Genomic DNA, 17784 nt, shown 5'->3' with positions numbered 1-17784 from the left:
CCCTCGCATTTTTCTTTTCGCCCCCCAAGGTTTCGAGCTGGTGAAATGTGAGGATCCAGGTGTTCCTCAGTTCGGCTACAAGCGGGAGGACAAGGGCCATTTTGCAGGGAGCACCGTGTCATATAGCTGTGATCCAGGCTACACCCTGAAAGGCCCTGAGGTGCTCACCTGCCTGAGGGGAGAAAGGAGAGCATGGGACAGCCCCCTCCCACTCTGTGTTGGTGAGTGTTGGAATTCACTTTCCAAATTCAAAATGTATTTGTCAATATAATTTTAGGTTCTGTTGCCTTAGATAATTTACCTAAGTAAAAATACTAGTGCCACTATGTGTAGATACCCAATAAAGTACAGAAGTGTCACTAAAATGTATTAAAGCTTTAAAAGGAGAAGTAATCATTGTGCAGACAGCCAGAGTGTTATATTACATATATATTATATTATGGATATTATGGATCATTATAATGCATTAGCCAAGGAATTTATCTAATGTTGGTAGTTTAATTGAAAGCAACTATCAACTCCGCTTTTAAATATACAAATGTACAAACTAAAGCTATATATAAAGTTGTAACAGAAATGGAAATGATATTTAAGTGCAGTACATGAATCAATGTACGTTTCACCGCTGGTCATGTCATCACAGTATGTTATCACCTTTCCTCACATCACTATTTGATACAGTATGTTGTCTTTCACTAATATGTCAGGTTGTATTAAATAACACTGCGGTGTGTTACATTAAATTACAACATTTATTAATGGTTATACACAATTTGGCACACTGTTAATCCAGACCAGTTTCAATTTATCATCCCTACTAAGATGTCTGACCTAGTTCTTCTTCATAATAACAATGTGAATATGCCTGTGCAGGTTTAAGAAAAGCTCTGTGGTTTGTGTTAGCTTTGCTATTTTGGGGCATCCACTTGGTTGCTTTCCCAGCACTTCATTCAGTGCATTATCTCCATTGAGAATGCTCCATTTAGCTCCTCATATTCATATTGGATCTTGTTTGAAATTTCCCATTTTCCCATTATTTTTTATTACAATAAGACTTTTCCTGTATTGGCATCACACCAGAACACATACGTAAGATTTAACCCCTCGCTAGCTCATATCTGTGGTGTAGCTGAAAATTACCCATCTTTCCTTTTTATTCAATCACATACTACCAGATGACACAAACATATTTTGTAGTATTTTAAAAAGTAATTAACTGATGAATGAACAATGTCACATATACCCCAAAGTGTCATGGTAACAAACCCAGAGCAAGTTTTTTTGGGATCTTCTCCCGGGTGACATTTTGACAGAGTCTTTCATAAACCAACTCTCAGTAAAGAAAACAGACAGGAAGGTGTTATTTGACATCAGCCAAGGTGATTAAAATAATATTACTGGGCTCCGTTTTCCAACCAAACTGACAGGTAATTTCAGGTCTCAGTATAAACAACACTGAGCTTACTGTATATCTCTGAACGCGTTTGTCCTCCCCATGCCCCTTTCGCTGTGGATGATAGTCTAACAGCCAGAGTGAATTTGGGAACAGATGAGGGACTGCTTCTGTTTGTAATGGTGGGATTATTTTCCAGCTGCAGGGGACACACTGAGCACAGAGGCGAAGGGTATAGCAAGCAGTGGGGGGAAGAAGAATGAAACTGAGGTGAAGAGTTTATATCCTCAAAGTCAGAGAAGTGAAAGAGAAGATATATGGCTGAATCCCTGAGAAGCCCTAGGATGGAAATGGCTTCTTTGAAGGGTACCATTTATATATGTATATACACCATATACATACAGTGTATATATACTATTCTTGTGAGCTCATGTTGATATATGTTTGATTTGTAGGCTGTGTTTTACTTAACATATTATAAAATATATATTAAATATAATATGATCAATTAGATACATGCTATTACTTTGTAGAAAGTGGAATTTAAAATACTTTGGGCTGAGACAGATAGAGAGAGGTATAGCAGGAGTTGACTCTAGAAAGATGTATGTGAGGACATAGATTGAAGGGGTGGAGTAGCTGAGGGAGTTACACTGCCATGGTAGCATTGAGCTGTAGTTTCTTAGATCAGAAGGGTAGAAGAAGATGGAATTGTCTTACTCTGATAGATCACCGTCTTCTCTTTTCACTTAGTGAAACAGCAAGTTTTCTTCAACAGGAAAAGCATTGCAAAGGAAGAACAAAACTTCAAGAAAGACAAAAAACCTCTGCAAGACTGTAAAGATCACACTTTTTTGAGTTGTCTCTTCATCTAGTCTTCTTTTCTCTTTTTTTGCACTATTAAAGCAAAAATGACACTCAAATCTTTTTAAGCAATCTTTATAACTACACATATACTATATTCACTCTGTGTGTCTGTGTGTGTGCATGTGTGGGTGTGTGCGTTTATTCTTTGACAGCAAGAATGATCAGAGGCCAGCTCTGGTGATTATTACTATTTAAATGTATAATGCATGAGGGAGAAGGACAGAGTGAAGGAGACAGGCGAAGAGAGAGAGAGAAAAGGAACAAAGGAGAAACTGATTAGCAAACATAAGGAAATGTATGTTTGTGAAATGGAAGGTGACAAAATGTTCATGTTAGATATGTATGAAAACCACAGCTTGTCTGACTCCCATTTTCACTCTGTGTGACTACTGTGCAATGCTAATTTAGTTAGTTCCTTAGGTACATACTGCTTGCTAGTCTGTCTGTTTGTGTGTGTCTTGCAAAGTTGATGTACAGAGTCTGCAATCACAGATGGATTTCACAAACATCGTCATCATTATGAACGTCAGTGTGATTCCTAGACCTCCATTTTCATCTTGTTTGAAGGAGCTGTTTTCCTCTCAGAGGAAGGAGAGAAGAACGTGTTTACCCACCTCAAGTTGAGATGACCTCAAAAAAGTGAACAAATACACTTCAAATCTGTTATTGTTGAAGAACATTTTCTTTTTTATTCCATCCATCTTCTGGATAGGAGGTGTTAATTAGAGTGGGACTGAAAATTGCTTTTCAGTCAGTGTTTTAATGGCAATTCATTGCTTGAGACTGAATAAAAACAAACTCCATTCTTCACAGTTTTTGATAACATGTTTTTGGTCTCTGATTTTGCTTTGTAGTTTCATGATGTCTGCTTCTGTTGCTGATGTTGATTTGTGGAGAGTTGTTTTTTGATGTTTTTTGGAGAGATGTGGGGTATGTGTGGTATACTTTGGGTGTTTGTTGACCCTTGAGATAATACTAGAACTGTCTTACCCACTTTTACTACTACTAGTGCACACACAGCAGCATGCACAATGAATGACACTCCTCCGACAAACAAATGATTCATGACAGGTGTTACAATCTAGGTATGATCACGCACGCACATATCTTTTCTGATGAATAACTGAAAACAAGACTTAGGTATTTTGACAGATCAGTCAAAACGTCTTCTGTACTTGAGCCTAATACATTTAACGATGTGTTGTTCAATCAACAAGTTCATCAGCTTTCAAAGGCAGCAGGATGAGATCATGGTGGAGATGGTGGACTGCCTTTGCTGAGCCAAGAGGGAGATACACATAGAGTATATTAAGTTGGCTGCTCTCCCTCCTATCATTCAAATTACAAACAAGATGATGAAGCACATCACATTTGAGTATATGATTGCTATGTCAATAATTAATAATGGTGAGAGAGAGCTGATGTGATGCACTTTACTGGAAGTGGGTCGATGCAGATTCTGATATGTTAAGTATGTTAACCTTGCTGAATCGTTTTATTAATTTGACTTTCAAAACAATGATGAGCTCAGACTTATTTTGCACCTTAATCTGTTTTGTCTTTTACTTCTCCTCATTATTCACCTGCTTAATCGTCTCTTCTGTTTTCCCTCCTCGCTAGCGGAGTGTGGCGGTACCATCAAGGATGAGCCTACTGGTCGTATCCTGTCTCCGGGCTACCCAGCTCCCTATGAACACAACCTGCACTGTATGTGGACCATTGAGGCCGCCCCTGGAAGCACTATCAGGTCTGAACCACTCTTTTAGTTTCCTTTTTGTGTGCTCTCTAGTTTTCTGATTACATTGTTCTTTTCCAGGCTTTCTTTCAATCTACCACCTTTCAATATACTTCCAATTTAGCCCCCCTTTTTTTGCAGTGGTATTCATCACTTTCACAGGCTGCTGTGTAATCAATCTATAGTGAGCTGCTGTTGGCCAATAGTTGAGTTACTACTGGGTGAAAGGAAATGCCACCTCAGAGCCTCCAGGTTTTAGACTACACTACACCAGAGAATTTAAAGTCGAAGGCCCTTCTATGTATGCGTTATATGTATTCATGAATTTGATCACTTGTCTTGAAATGTAAGCAAGAAAAATTCTGCTGATGTACGGTTTTGGCAAGAGGTTCCTAGACAGTTTAAACGACTCAAAGTTATGCTCTACCACTTTTCTGTTATATATATATATATATTGTATAGGATGTGGATCTTTTTAAACAAGCTTACCCTTAAATCTCCACCCATCGTGATGGATGAGGATCATCGGGGTCGGGTTTGCAGTGGCAGCAAGGCAAAAGCAGCCAAGATGTTCTTTTTCCAAACCGAGTCGTGCACCTCATGCTGCGAGATCCCCAGATGCTCGCAAAACTGTGGGATGATGTGGATGATGCAGTATAGTGTGTTTTCCGGCAGCCCCAGGATATCGATTCTTTGTTGGTCCTTCTCTGAATGTTACACCCCCAAAGTGAGGCATCTGCTATCATCACCAAGGGACAAAGTCAGCTTATCAACCATGCTAGGATTTTTTTTATTTTCTTTCAAGTTACTGGATGGTGTCCAGCTTGAAGATTATTACCCTTTTCTGTATTATATATTTAAGTAGTGCAATGTCAGGAATAATTAGCTAAATGTTTTATTTTCCATCACCTACCTACAGTACCTATTTGCCTTCGTCCACTTAGTCCGCATGCATTCATGCATTACAAGCTTTTATGCCTTTCATTTATGTATGCAAATGTTTGTTAGTGGATGTGCTATATCCTGAGGCTTCAGAAGCAAGAATTCAGATTTGTGGCAATAACAGGATCCTGTGTTACATTATGTTGTATATGAAGTACCGGTAATTGGCACAAATGTTATTTATTAAGATGTCACAGTTGTACAGGTAATGAAACAACTCGTATTTCTCTTTCATCCAGATCCATCCCAACAATCCAAACTCTAACCATTATCTATACTTTGCCCCTCCAAAGGCATACTTCCTGTCTCTTCTGTATAAGCACCCAATTTGGTCTCCCTATACATATAAGATAATTTCAAAGCCTTTACTGAATATGTTTTTGGAAAGTGCCATATCACAAGTCTATGCTTTACATTTTTAACAAGATGGTGTCCTTGTTCATATTGAAACTGTAACCCTGGTGGTGTTATCATTATGCTCTATCCATTAAGATACTCAGACTGTAGCATGGTACAGTAAGACCAGTGTCAGTCAAATAACAGTATGCTTATGATTATGCTTATGATAAACACTAAAATGGATGATGCATGTATTGAGTAGGGTAAGTGTGTTGAGATATGTTCAGAATATTAACTGTGTTCATCCACTGTCATGAAGCGGCAAACTAATGTAGTGTTATAAACCTTGGGGGCTTGAAAGAACAGTGCTGTTCAAGGGGAATACTGTTAAATCCATAGGTACATGTGTATGTATGAGCATGTGGAAGAGACAGAAAACACAATAGAGGGTTTAAGTAGAGGGGCTTTAATCTCTTGTCATGAATTGGATTAATAGATTCCAATGTGTTTGCATCTACATGAGCTTAAATATAAAGGAATCAATTTCTCCTGTTTATATACATTCTATCTGCAAAGTTTTCATGTTCAGTATTTCATTGTAAATTCAGACAACAACTGGTTGAAGTTTGGCATCTTCCCTGGTAATGCTTTGTCAGGCTTGGAATGCAACCATTATCTGCTTGGTGTGTTAACTTTACTTTGGTAACTGTTTAGTTTCAAAGTAGATCCAAAACTATACTTTCAGGCTGCACTTCATGTCTTTTTTGGTTGTTGTTTTTCCACTGTACCTTTTTTAATTTCCTGTATGAATTAATTTGTGTGTGGATGTTGTCCCATAGCTTGCACATCTGACATTCTTGGGTCCCTTACGATTGCTAGTTTAGGTTCATTAGTGCCTTCACTACCTCTGGGTCCGTGCCATTACTCTGCAAGATATGCTCCATATCCATGCCTTTGATCCTACCCACGCAATTCATTATTGAGAAGAATTTGCAATGCATTAGTCCAGGGATTCCTTGTATATCAAATGGCGTAGCTGAAGGTAGCACACTAATCAAACCTTACTGAGTAAGTGTGAGGCCAGGAGTTGTGCCGAATGACAGCAGCCATCTAAAAAGCCTGCAGACTGGCTTGCAGAGAGTTATTGATGGAGAGAGAATATAGGTGGGAGGCAGAGACTGGAATATAGACATAAAGAGATAATAACAAGATAAAAGGAATATAGATAAGGGAGTCAATGAGCCATTTCACCGATTGAACATTCAGTGGTTACTGCTACAGAGAGCAAATGAGAGATCTAGGCCACATGGTACACTGAACAATGAAACGATGAGTATTCATCTAAAAAATGGTATTTAGTAAGAAATAATGTCCTCTAATATCAAAACTTCAGTGTTGTAAAAAAGGGTGTACTTCTGTGGGCTTTCCTCCTCTATCTGTTCTATCGTCTTGATATTGTAAATGCATTTATTAATAATATGCAAATATTCAATCCGCTGATGATTATAGATTACATCAGAATCAGAAACCGGTTCCAGGTATCAGGAGGCCAGAACATGGTCAGAGTGACCCATGTGCATACACTTGCATGAATCTCAGATAGTGATAACACGACTGTTTCTGATTTTTGTGAGAATCTTTTAATGTTGTGGTAAGAGGCGAAGTCATAGTTTACTAAGTTTATAAAAGCTACAGATTTCTGAAGCATAGAAGACATACACATTTTCTCTGTCCATGAAAGATCTGTTCTCTGTCATGAAACTGAAGAAAACAAATATGACAACATCTTGAGTGAGCAGGTCAATAAGCAAACACAAAAGCAATATCAGCTGAATGTTGAGGGGTGCACAGTCGGTCTGTTTTCAAAAGCCTTCTGGGGAGACAAAATTTTGTTGAATTATCTAAAATAAGGAAATCTGCTAATGTTGATCTAGATTCTAGTTTCACTGTTTGAGAAATAAAAAGAGGCAATTAAATCACCCAGGCCCAGATCTGTTGGCTTAAAGATCCCTAATTATTTTAAATAACAATCATAAAGTGGAGGCAAAGATGCTGGCTACAAGGCTTGGCAGGCATATTTAATCTATAACACATCCTGATCAAAATGACTCTTGAGTCTGGCTTTTTTAAACACCCAGAGATTATGTAATATAATATATGCTAAATATAAAGTAACTACGCACTACGCCTGTAGTTATCTCATTTGATCAGATTGAATGGAGATGTATGCACGCCATTTTGAGATATTATGGTTTCGGTTAATTTTCTTTATCACTCATTAAGATGCTCTATACATCTGCCATTCTTACTAATAGTTATAGGTCATTATCTTTTAACCTTAAGCATCAGACAAGGCAAGGCTGCTGTGCCAGTCGTCTGTTGTTCAATTTAGCACGTGAGCCGCTGGCTATTAGTGTAAGGCGGCAAACTGCTATTAAGGGAATTAAGGTGGGGAGTATTGTAGGACTGTAACAAGGAATCGATAAAATTGACACAAATCGATTATTCAAAGTGTTGGCAACAAAATGTCATTATCGATTTGGTGCGTCGCGTGATTAATGTGTCACTCACTATGTCGTGGAGCAGTTTACTTCACCTGCAGACGGAGCTGAGCTGAGAGGTGGGGAAAATGGTCTGATGGTAATCTTCTAAACTGTGGGAACACTTTACACTACATAAAACTAGAAAGTGTTTGTGGCTTGTTGATGGGGGCAGCACACATGCACCAAAAGATGCTTGTGGTACACTATCTTTACTAATAAAACTATACAATACAATTGTTACTTCTGGCTACTAAAACTGCTGCTCCTACTGCCATTAAGATCACTACTGTGGCTGCTATGACAGTTCTTGTAGTTGCTTACTGACAGCTCACTGATTCAATTCAGTTGATATTTTTATGCATTTCTTTTTATATACACGTCAGTGTGACTCAGTGACTGGACCTTTTTCAGCTGATCAGCTTCATATGGGTCAGTTTCAGGAGGGGCTGTTGAAGCAGCATCATGAGAGACAATGGAGGCTGCAGTGACCTGACCTTGGTCAGCTGGATCAGCATCATGTTGGTCCATCAGTGCAGGTGGAGCAGATGGTTCCTCTGTGGAGGCAAATGTCATGACTGCTTTATCAGCAGCATCAGAGTCTCCATCGTTTGGCTCTTGATGACTTATGATAACAGGTGAAGTCATTTCACTGGAAGAAGCATTACAGTTTGTATTTAACATCACATATCATCTACAAACTGTATTAACCCAACCACGTGATCACTCACTGAGAGCTGGTGTCATCATTGTCAGCCCCTTGGCTCATGTCTAAGAAGCGGTGACTAAGCGCTTCACTCAGGGAGATTCTCTGTTGAGAGGTGAGATGCAGCATCTGTTTAAGCAGGTGAACAAACACCGACCTTTCCTGGATCTTCTCTGCTTCTGGGTACCGCTGCATTTGGAAACAAAGTCAATGGTCGTTCAGATTAATCTGATGCTTTACCTTCAGAGTGGCGTTGTTAATTCAGTGTGTAATTGTACTTGTATATAGTAAAGTGAGGACCACTTACCATCACAAGGTCTTCCAGGCTGCTAAACCTGCAGCTGCCTCCTTGGCTTTAAGGCGGGAATCCAGTCATATCTTTGTGTTCATCAGCAGTCTATGTCTAAGTCTATATCCAACCTGCTTTAAGCGCTGCAGGCCAGGCTTTCATATCGTTAACCTCCATGCTGGTTTTCTGGAGTTCTGGGTCTGGAGAAAGAATATATAAAATCACATCAGCCAACAAGAGCCACCACATTTCTGTTTGTGTTTGGACAAATAAGGTGCATTAGATTGCACACCAGGTAATAGTGGCAGCGCTGAGGGAAAGGATGCTGGTGAGGTAAAGGGTGGCCAGCACTACACCCACAGACCACATGTCTGCAGCCTCTGTGATTGGAAGCCCAAAAATTACTTCAGGACATCTGATGTTATAAACAGTTCCTGCACAGTTTGAAGTGTTGTGATGCTACAACTCAATGAGAAAATATTAATATTGTAGTCTAATTGAATGTTGATCTGTTAATCTGTAACTCACCTGTAAGTAATAGGCTGCAGGGTGATGCCACGTTCAACTTCAGCAGCTTTGACAGCAGAACTGAAGTCGATTAGCTTCACTTGGAACAGCATGGCTTTGTGGTTCACGACCATAATGTTCTGCGCTGTGATGTTTGTGTGAATCACACCAGCCCTCTTTAAAGCTCCAAATGCAGAGACCATCTGCAGGGACAGAAGAGGAATAAAGATGCCCCTGTTGAAAATCTGAAAGGTTCTGAATGTTGTTTTCCAAATGCTGGTGCACTATCATTGATGCATTTATATCACTGTTCTTTGCTCTTTCAGAGCCACATACCTGTTCTGTGACGGAGGGTTGCCACATCTCTTCCTCAAAACCTCATGGAGACTCTTGTCTAATATTTTAAAGACAAGACATGTCTTCCCCATGTGTTCAAAATTCTCATGAAAGTAGTCAATGTTAAGCGGATTGATACCGCAAACTGCTTTCAACATAGCCAGCAGGAGAGAAAAAAGAAGTTAGATGAGTGATTCAGGTAACAGTTAATGATCCCCTTGAAATAGCCAATTCATTTAATTGGGCTTGTCTATTCCTGCTTGTCTATTCCTAAGCTTTTATTAAAGGACAACTTTTGAATTCAATTTGACAACCTAAGAAAGATACTGATTCATGGAGGTCTTTGCCACTTTCTCTCATAGGGCGTCTGAATGTGATTCAAATATTGTCGCTCTTCAGGTTTCTGTATTTGTTTCAAAATATTCCAATTAAGCTCTTGTTGGAATTTTGTATTCTTGATTCATAATAATGACATGTGTTTGGGGGTTTAAAACCTATTTTATCGCCACAAAATTAATTTACAAAAAGTCATTAATTTATTGGCAAAATCATTTCATCATGAACTCTCTGATACACCCATGTGGCTACAAAGTCTCATGCAGTGAGAACCAGTTTTTTTCAGGTCCTTTGTTTTCCACTAAGGATAATTTATTAATCTGGTGGCATCTGTTGTCCTGTGAACTCAATTAACATTTTCAAAAAAATGAAAAGGGTGCTCCAATATTATATTTATTTCAATCATAATTTTATTCCATTCCCAATCTGATCTAACCTTTACTTACTATAAGGATAACGGTGTCACAACCATTGCAGACTTGTTCAAAAATAATGGCTTTGTATATTATATGGAGCTGAAAGAAACTCCCTTGTCCCTTCCTCGAGCCTGTTGTTTCATTATTTACAAGTCAGTTGTTCCAAAGCTTCTCTTGTCCTGTCACATACTGTACAGCAGACCCTAATGTCTGTTGTATTAGTAGAAAAGAGGATCATTCAGGAATGCAAGGCTATCAGCGCTGCTTGTTTCTCCAGATGATTTACAAAACGGGTGTCAGGGATATAGCTCAAGAGGCTTTGAAGCAACATAGATGGTTTACAAGAAAAAAATCTGAGTACCTGGGGCCCAATTATTAGGCACCTTCATTTTTACACTTGTTTGCTGAAGTCCATGCTGAGTAAAATCCAGTTTTTCTATACTTTGCCATATACTTTCTCTCCAATGATAGGCCAATATAGGCTTAAACATTAATGTATTGTATCTCTCCCTAGTCTTTAAAAAAGAAAATCTCTTACTCTTTCTCTCTTTGTGGTTGTTGTGCTCTTTGATTTTTGTTCTGTTTTTGAATGTGAGGTGTGTTTGTCTGTTTATAGATGTTATTTTTCTTTTTGTGTCATGTAAATTAAATATAATTTAAAAAGGAAACCAAAAAAAATGCTCAGGAGTTGAATCTAGTGATTTTGAACAGATAAATTAATCTCTAAAACTGTATCTTGAGATTTAAAATACAAAATATCTTCAGATCCCAAGAAAATCACAGTGTCTTAACAGATGTTCCATTGTTCCCCATCTGTGGAGCAGCACCAAGACTTGTTATAAATACAGTACCATTATCAGTGCAGACGGTGCTGCTCAGCTTAAAGAGAGACTTACAATACGATTAAATCTGAGCTGTAAAACATTTCAGAAGTAACAGACTGCGTGTGGCTTCTATTTTTAGGTGGATTCAACCTTTAAAGATTCCAACACAATGCCTCCACAATTTGTCATGGTCCACCACAGAAGTTGTGCCCTCAGTCTAAAATGAATATGCACATATATTTCACTGGGTTTTGCACAAAGTGGGTTTTGCAAAAGCCAGAAAATAGTATTACATATTTTTTGTTTGCCCCCTTGTGTGTATGTGTGTGTGTTTGTGTGTGTGTGTGTGTGGTGTGTGCATATTGGTGAGTGCCAATGTTTGGACCATTTAGAATACAGTTTTCTTTTTTTGTTTGTTTGTTTCTTCTGTTTTTTTTTTTTGTTTTTTTTTTCTAACACAGTTAAATTGTTTTGGATTGTTTTCACTTTTCACTTGGGGGGGCATTTAGAGAATATGCATATTGTTGTTGTTGTTTTAATTAGGATTAGTTTAAGGTTAAAGCAGTATTCCAGAATGCAGATTTTTAAGAGTAGGATAGAGGGATGAGTGTGTTCTTAAACCTCTACTTTTATCTCACTGCCAAATTCCCAATTTTCCTGTGTGAAAATAATTTTGACTGTTCTTTTATCTGTCTGATATCACTGCTTACATGTTATTACATCATGTACCTTTCCAGTAAAGTGGACAAAGATTGCTGTGACCACATCAGGGGTTCAGGTGTGAAGAGAACTCAGATGTGTGGTTGTGCTGCTTGGTCTGCTTGGTCTATTTTAAACTGTCATGGTATGGATGTATCTCAAACCTGATTGATGATCCCACTGGGACAGTCCCACTGAGGCCACCTCCTAACATATTGATGAGGTTAGCTTTTACTTGTATACATGCAGTCTCAATTAGTTGTGAAACTGCAGGCAGCTGCATACATATATTTGTTCTACGTTTCTCTTCTCTTCTCGTTTCATTGCCAACATACACACACACACACACACACATACATACACACACTTATTTATCATCTCCATGCACACATACACCTATTCTGAAGACTCCCCACTGGACTCGTGATTGCAGCTAGACTGTTTTGTATTCATATGAGAGAGTCTCAACACTATTTTTCTCTCTGTTTCTCTCATATGAATACAAAATAGTTAAGGCGGAATCAAAAAAGACCTGAGAAAATTTCTCCCATCCCCCTCTTTCCCATCTCATCTCCTCACAGCGATTCCTCTGACACTTGATTGAACTATTTTATCTTGTTAAAAGGAGGACAAGTGTAAAGAAGAGCCTTCAGCCGTAAACTTCAAAACATGGCTTCCTATGATTCCAAAAAATGTTAACTGTCCACAGAGACCCACATTTCCTTTTTCTGAGAGCGACATACAGTAATTCCACTTCTTTCAACCTGTAATTTTATTCATGCTCATACACCCAACCCCCACCCACTCCACCTCATCCCCAAGCATTTGTGTTAAGTGGAAAAGTTGTCTCCAAATGGACTCCCCACTGGAAACTAGCACTTCTCTTCCCAGTTCCTCTGAAATGAACAACTTTGCTGTGTAGTAACTGTGATAGATTTTGTTCCCATTTAAGAAGTGTGAACCTTTCCACACACTTTGCGCTCTCTTTCTCACACACACACACATCACATCACATAGCACACTGACAAAGCAAGATAAATGGGGAGTAGACATAACAAAAGTTAAAATAGAACATGCAGATTAATGAAAAAAGCGAGAGGATTGGTTCATGAAAGAAAATGTGTTGGTTACATGCCCTGCATGTGTTCTACTAAGACTTCTGAGTAAAAGAAAAAGAGAGACAGGTTTTCACATGCCAGTATCTCCATCTTTTCTTACACCTTCCTGCATCACTTTTATCCTTTCACCATCTTCTTTTCTCTACTATCTCCTTATCCCGCCCCCCAGCCTTCACTCTTAGAAAGTGACAAGGAGAGATTGGCTATTGAGGTCTTGTATAAAAGGATCCAATTATCCTAACATGCAGCCCACGTCCATCCTATCCATCCGAGCGCTCAGTACAAATCCCTCCATCCTTCAGTGCTTCCTCTGCTCTCCATCAACCTCTTATCCTCCCGCCATCATCCTCTTCTTCCAGCAACCCGGCAATGATTAACGTTGTTCTTGTTTGTGTTCCCTCACCTTCTGCTTTCCCTCAACGTACCCCCTCCTTTCCACCCACCTTTCCATCTGTCTTTTAACACATAAATCTGGAAATGGAACATGATGCCATTCTGTGTCTGACCGTCCTGAAGGTTGCATTAGAACATGAGATCCCTCAGCACATGAGCATGGATTCACCACGTGACTGGTGCTTGATTTTGACATTGCTCATGCAAATCCCCAGCACCATCTTTTACACTCGCTCACATCCTCAACAGCTACATATACATAAGTACATATACACATTAGTAGTCTATGCAGGCAGGCACACACACATACACATATTAGGAAACATGCTCTTTTTGTTTTATTCATGTTGAAAATCCTGTGAAACACCCCAGTGTCTCCTCTCTAGAGAGTGGGGAGGTAGAGTGCAGGTAAAGGTAAAAGGATCATAGTACCTTAGGGTTTTAGAACAGCATTTGCATAACAAGCATCTGATTGCCTAAGGCGCCTACATGACAGGGATGGAGGCCTTTAAGCATAACCTGTGTACTGGAAGTGCAGGAGCACCTCTAACAGAGTGGTAGAGGGAAAATATTGGGTCACCACTGTCACCACTGATTTTGATTCTTAAAGGATTGGTTGCTGATTTTTCTCCCTCCTTAATGTGCTTTCAATGTAAATGATGGTGGACAAAATCCAGTGGTTGTATTGTGCAAAAAAGTTGATGTGAAATTTATGAGGCTTAACCAATCCAAAATAAACAAATTCAGTGAATATCAAATATAATTTATTGTACAAACTTCTCTCTTTCTCTTTTCTCTCTGTTTCGCTGTTAAACAGGAGTAAAGATTTTATGTCTTCATGAAAAATAAATCATGATAAGTTCTCTTTGCATTAATTATTGAGAAGAAATAAACAGGTTTAGCTCACTTGTTCTACTTCTTGTAACAGGTCATATGTATTAGTGCTGTGTTATTGTTTGTTTTTAATTCACAATGTTATTATTGAGCTTTGAATGATTAGTTCATATCACAGGGCATTTTCCTTTAGTGAGTATTAGCAAGGGAACTGCAAGCAGAGGAATGGGCACAATGAACGGGATTAGCATTTGTGCTAGTTCTTAGATGACGATGAAAGTGGAAACTTGATGTGCTGCTTTGCAGAGATAAGAAGGGAAGGTGTGCTATGGATGTACGCACGTCTCCTCTGTACCTGCATCAGTTTCCCTGGAAATGGGTGCTTATGTGTGAGTGTGTACTGTGTACTGCAGCATACACTTTAACATACCTATCAGGGTACATTTGCGTGGATATGTACTGGTGTGTCTGTCTGCATCTGTTTGTTTTATGTGCACTTCTCTCATAAGCATTGCGACAGGACTTGTCAAGTAGGTTATGTACAGTATCCACACACACAGAGCACATTGCTGAGTAGCCTCTGGCTGCTGTTCACACATCAGACAGTATGGGAATCGGAGTCTGACACCAATTATGCAGAAACGGTGGGAACTTGTTGCTAAACCCGACATATCAGTGGGTTGCTATTTTTCCTCTGCATCATCTGTAGCTCAAGGCTCTGTGTGTATATGTGTGTAAAGGGATGAGGATACTCAAAGCACATAAAGTACCATGCTTCTCTCTGGATGACTGGGATAGAGATTGCCATTTAAATACAGTAGTTACATTTAAAATTGTATTTCAGGAAATGGCGTGCTGGACAGATTTATAAAAAACTAAGCTTAAGCTTGTGGCCTCACTCAAGACTACTTTCTTATTAAGTGCTGCATGAGTATTTTATTACAATAAATATGACTTCAGACTGTTTGCTTTGCATTAAAACTAAAATGATTGAATTATGGGGAGAGTGTCCAGAAGCTGGTTTGGAGCAAAATAGTATTTCAGTTCATTTCCATATTAAATGTTATAATTTATTTGTAATAGATGTTAATATGAACTCCTTTCAAAAAAAAAGAAATAATAAGTTAAATCTGCAGTAGTCATTCGTGTTTCCCTTTGAGCCCATCTTCTCTCAGTAAAGTCCACTACATTTTCTTATTCCCAGTCGTGAAACTGAAAATGAACATGAGGTGACAAAAAACAACTGTGTTTTTATTATTTTTCTGTAGTATTTGTGCCATAGAATAAAACTTTAAATCAGTCCTTTATAATGAGTGTCAACAGTATATCCAGTCTCTAATCTGTTGTAAAATACCACATACCAGCTCTTTTGTCTTACTTATACACACATCCGCATGCACAAACACACAGATACACAACTACAATGCATTTCACATCCAGACAACCACCAGCTGGCTGACAGCTGTCTAAGCCAAAGTGAAGAGTAGATATTTTGACAACATCATCTTTCTGATGTCTAGACTGAAACTATTAAATGCTGTGGTGGACGTAGCCTGGCTGACACTGTGGAACATCTATTGAATGTTCTGAATCTGGCGTCTGTGATTCACTTTAAAATGCTGTTTGCTTTCTCCTCTTTATATTTGCCCTTTAACTGTGTTTTTGTCTTTCCTCTATTCTTATTGTCTCTTTTAATCACATTAATCCTGTGTGTGCATTGATTCTTTTAAATACTCAGTAGTTTAATTTAATCCATTTATTTCCTCCTCTTCCACTCTTTTGATATTAGGAATTGTAAAAGCCTAGAATGTTCTTCTTTAACCTGTTTTGTTGTCACAATATTTAATTGTAGCATCTGTATTAATCTAAGAAAACACTAAACCTTGATCTTAAATGTCTGGAGTGATGGAGGATGCAAAAATGTTCTTAATAACAAAACAAACTAAAGAAAACAGTTGTGCAATATCAGCCCAGCTTTTGCTCTTGACAAAAGCTGTTAATGGAAAAGTTGCAATATATAGACTTTTGCTACAATTACCTTCCATTAAAGGACATTAAAAGGTTTATCTGATTAAATGGAGTGCATATTGTAGGTGGCATCATAGGGAAAATAAACACGTTTTTGTCTGGCTAAGATCTTTAGGTACTGTCTGCAAGGCTGAAGTGTAGGTGGCGATGCTTGCGGTTTAAAGCCTAAATTGACTTTCATCTACCAACTTTGTTCTTGTCTCTCCCAGTCTGCATTTCCTTGTTTTCCACACGGAGGAGGTCCACGATGTGCTTCGGATCTGGGATGGGCCCCAGGATGGAGGGGTCCTGCTGAGGGAGTTGAGTGGCTCAGCGCTGCCCCCGGATGCCCACAGCACCTTCAACACAATCAGCCTGCAGTTCACCACAGATTTCTTCACTAGCAAACAGGGCTTCGCTCTGCAGTTCTCAGGTGAGGGAGAAGAATATTGAGAGGGACGTGACAGAAATGCTAGGTAGACATAGGTTATATGGCTGGGTGTCAACTGGGTGTAAAGATTGAAAGAACTTCCCCTTCTGCAGGTTTAACCATGAATTTGTACAATAACAACCCTTTTTCATCTTGTAAGTGAGGATAATTTCACTTATTGAACCTTCTCTTGCGTCTTCAGTCTCTACTGCGACCTCCTGCAATGACCCTGGCATGCCCACTAATGGTACCCGTGGCGGTGACAGCAGGGAACCAGGGGATCATGTGGTGTTCCAGTGTGATCCCGGTTACATCCTGCAGGGGGCCAATAGGATCACCTGCACTGAGATCAATGGTCGCTTCTTCTGGCAGCCAGACCCTCCTACATGCACAGGTACTCTATTAACACAGCATGCAATCATGAATTATAGCTAAAGATGCTGCAGGGAATATGATTAGAACTAGATTGAATATTGTCACATATTTATTGCTACTGCTGACTAATAAGAAAGTGCAGTATGTGCAGTTTTTATGTATGCTACAGGCGTCTTTCTGACTATACAATGTTTAAGTAGGAAAGCTTTAATAAATACACTAGTAAATGCAATCTTTCAAAGACCTGCATATTAAAAATAATTTATTTTCAAGCTGAAACAAGGACAAGCTTATATAAGGATTTTGTATTGAAATACAGCCCATTCCTAAAATGTATGTGTGCAAGATCTATGCGGTTATGAAATTTGAAATTATAATCAGTAAACAGGGAACAGTAATAAATAAAAGTTGTGCTATGGAGTACAGTATATTATGCCCTACAACCTGACTAATGCGGTCGACTGTATAACCTCTCTTGCTTGTCTGACTTATGAGAAACAGGTAGACATTACAGATTCCTAACAGACTCCTTAAGTGAATCTTAAGTGGCAAACCCGATTGCCTTGTTCCCTAGACGTTTCTTGAAGTCATCGCAGCAGACAGAGAGATCTGATTACCCTGCCTTTCAATAACAACACGGACCACACAGTCAGACCTTCAGTCTTCTGTCATTTAAAAAAAAATATATATATATGATC

General features: G+C 38.9%; 1 protein-coding gene across 1 annotated transcript in view; it reads left to right on the top strand.

Moving 5' to 3' along the window:
* The window catches only part of csmd2 (CUB and Sushi multiple domains 2), a 251575-nt gene that overhangs the window by 156610 nt on the left and 77181 nt on the right, over positions 1 to 17784 (top strand). Inside the window, exons 25-28 of the mRNA XM_053333740.1 lie at positions 30 to 221; positions 3881 to 4007; positions 16512 to 16714; positions 16914 to 17105. Of these exons, the coding sequence (XP_053189715.1) occupies positions 30 to 221; positions 3881 to 4007; positions 16512 to 16714; positions 16914 to 17105 (714 nt within the window). The remainder of the gene's footprint in view (positions 1 to 29; positions 222 to 3880; positions 4008 to 16511; positions 16715 to 16913; positions 17106 to 17784) is intronic.

The sequence above is a fragment of the Scomber japonicus genome, chromosome 15 (assembly GCF_027409825.1).
Source record: "Scomber japonicus isolate fScoJap1 chromosome 15, fScoJap1.pri, whole genome shotgun sequence".
Classification (NCBI taxonomy): domain Eukaryota; kingdom Metazoa; phylum Chordata; class Actinopteri; order Scombriformes; family Scombridae; genus Scomber; species Scomber japonicus.
This window is presented reverse-complemented; position numbering and strand designations above follow the sequence as displayed.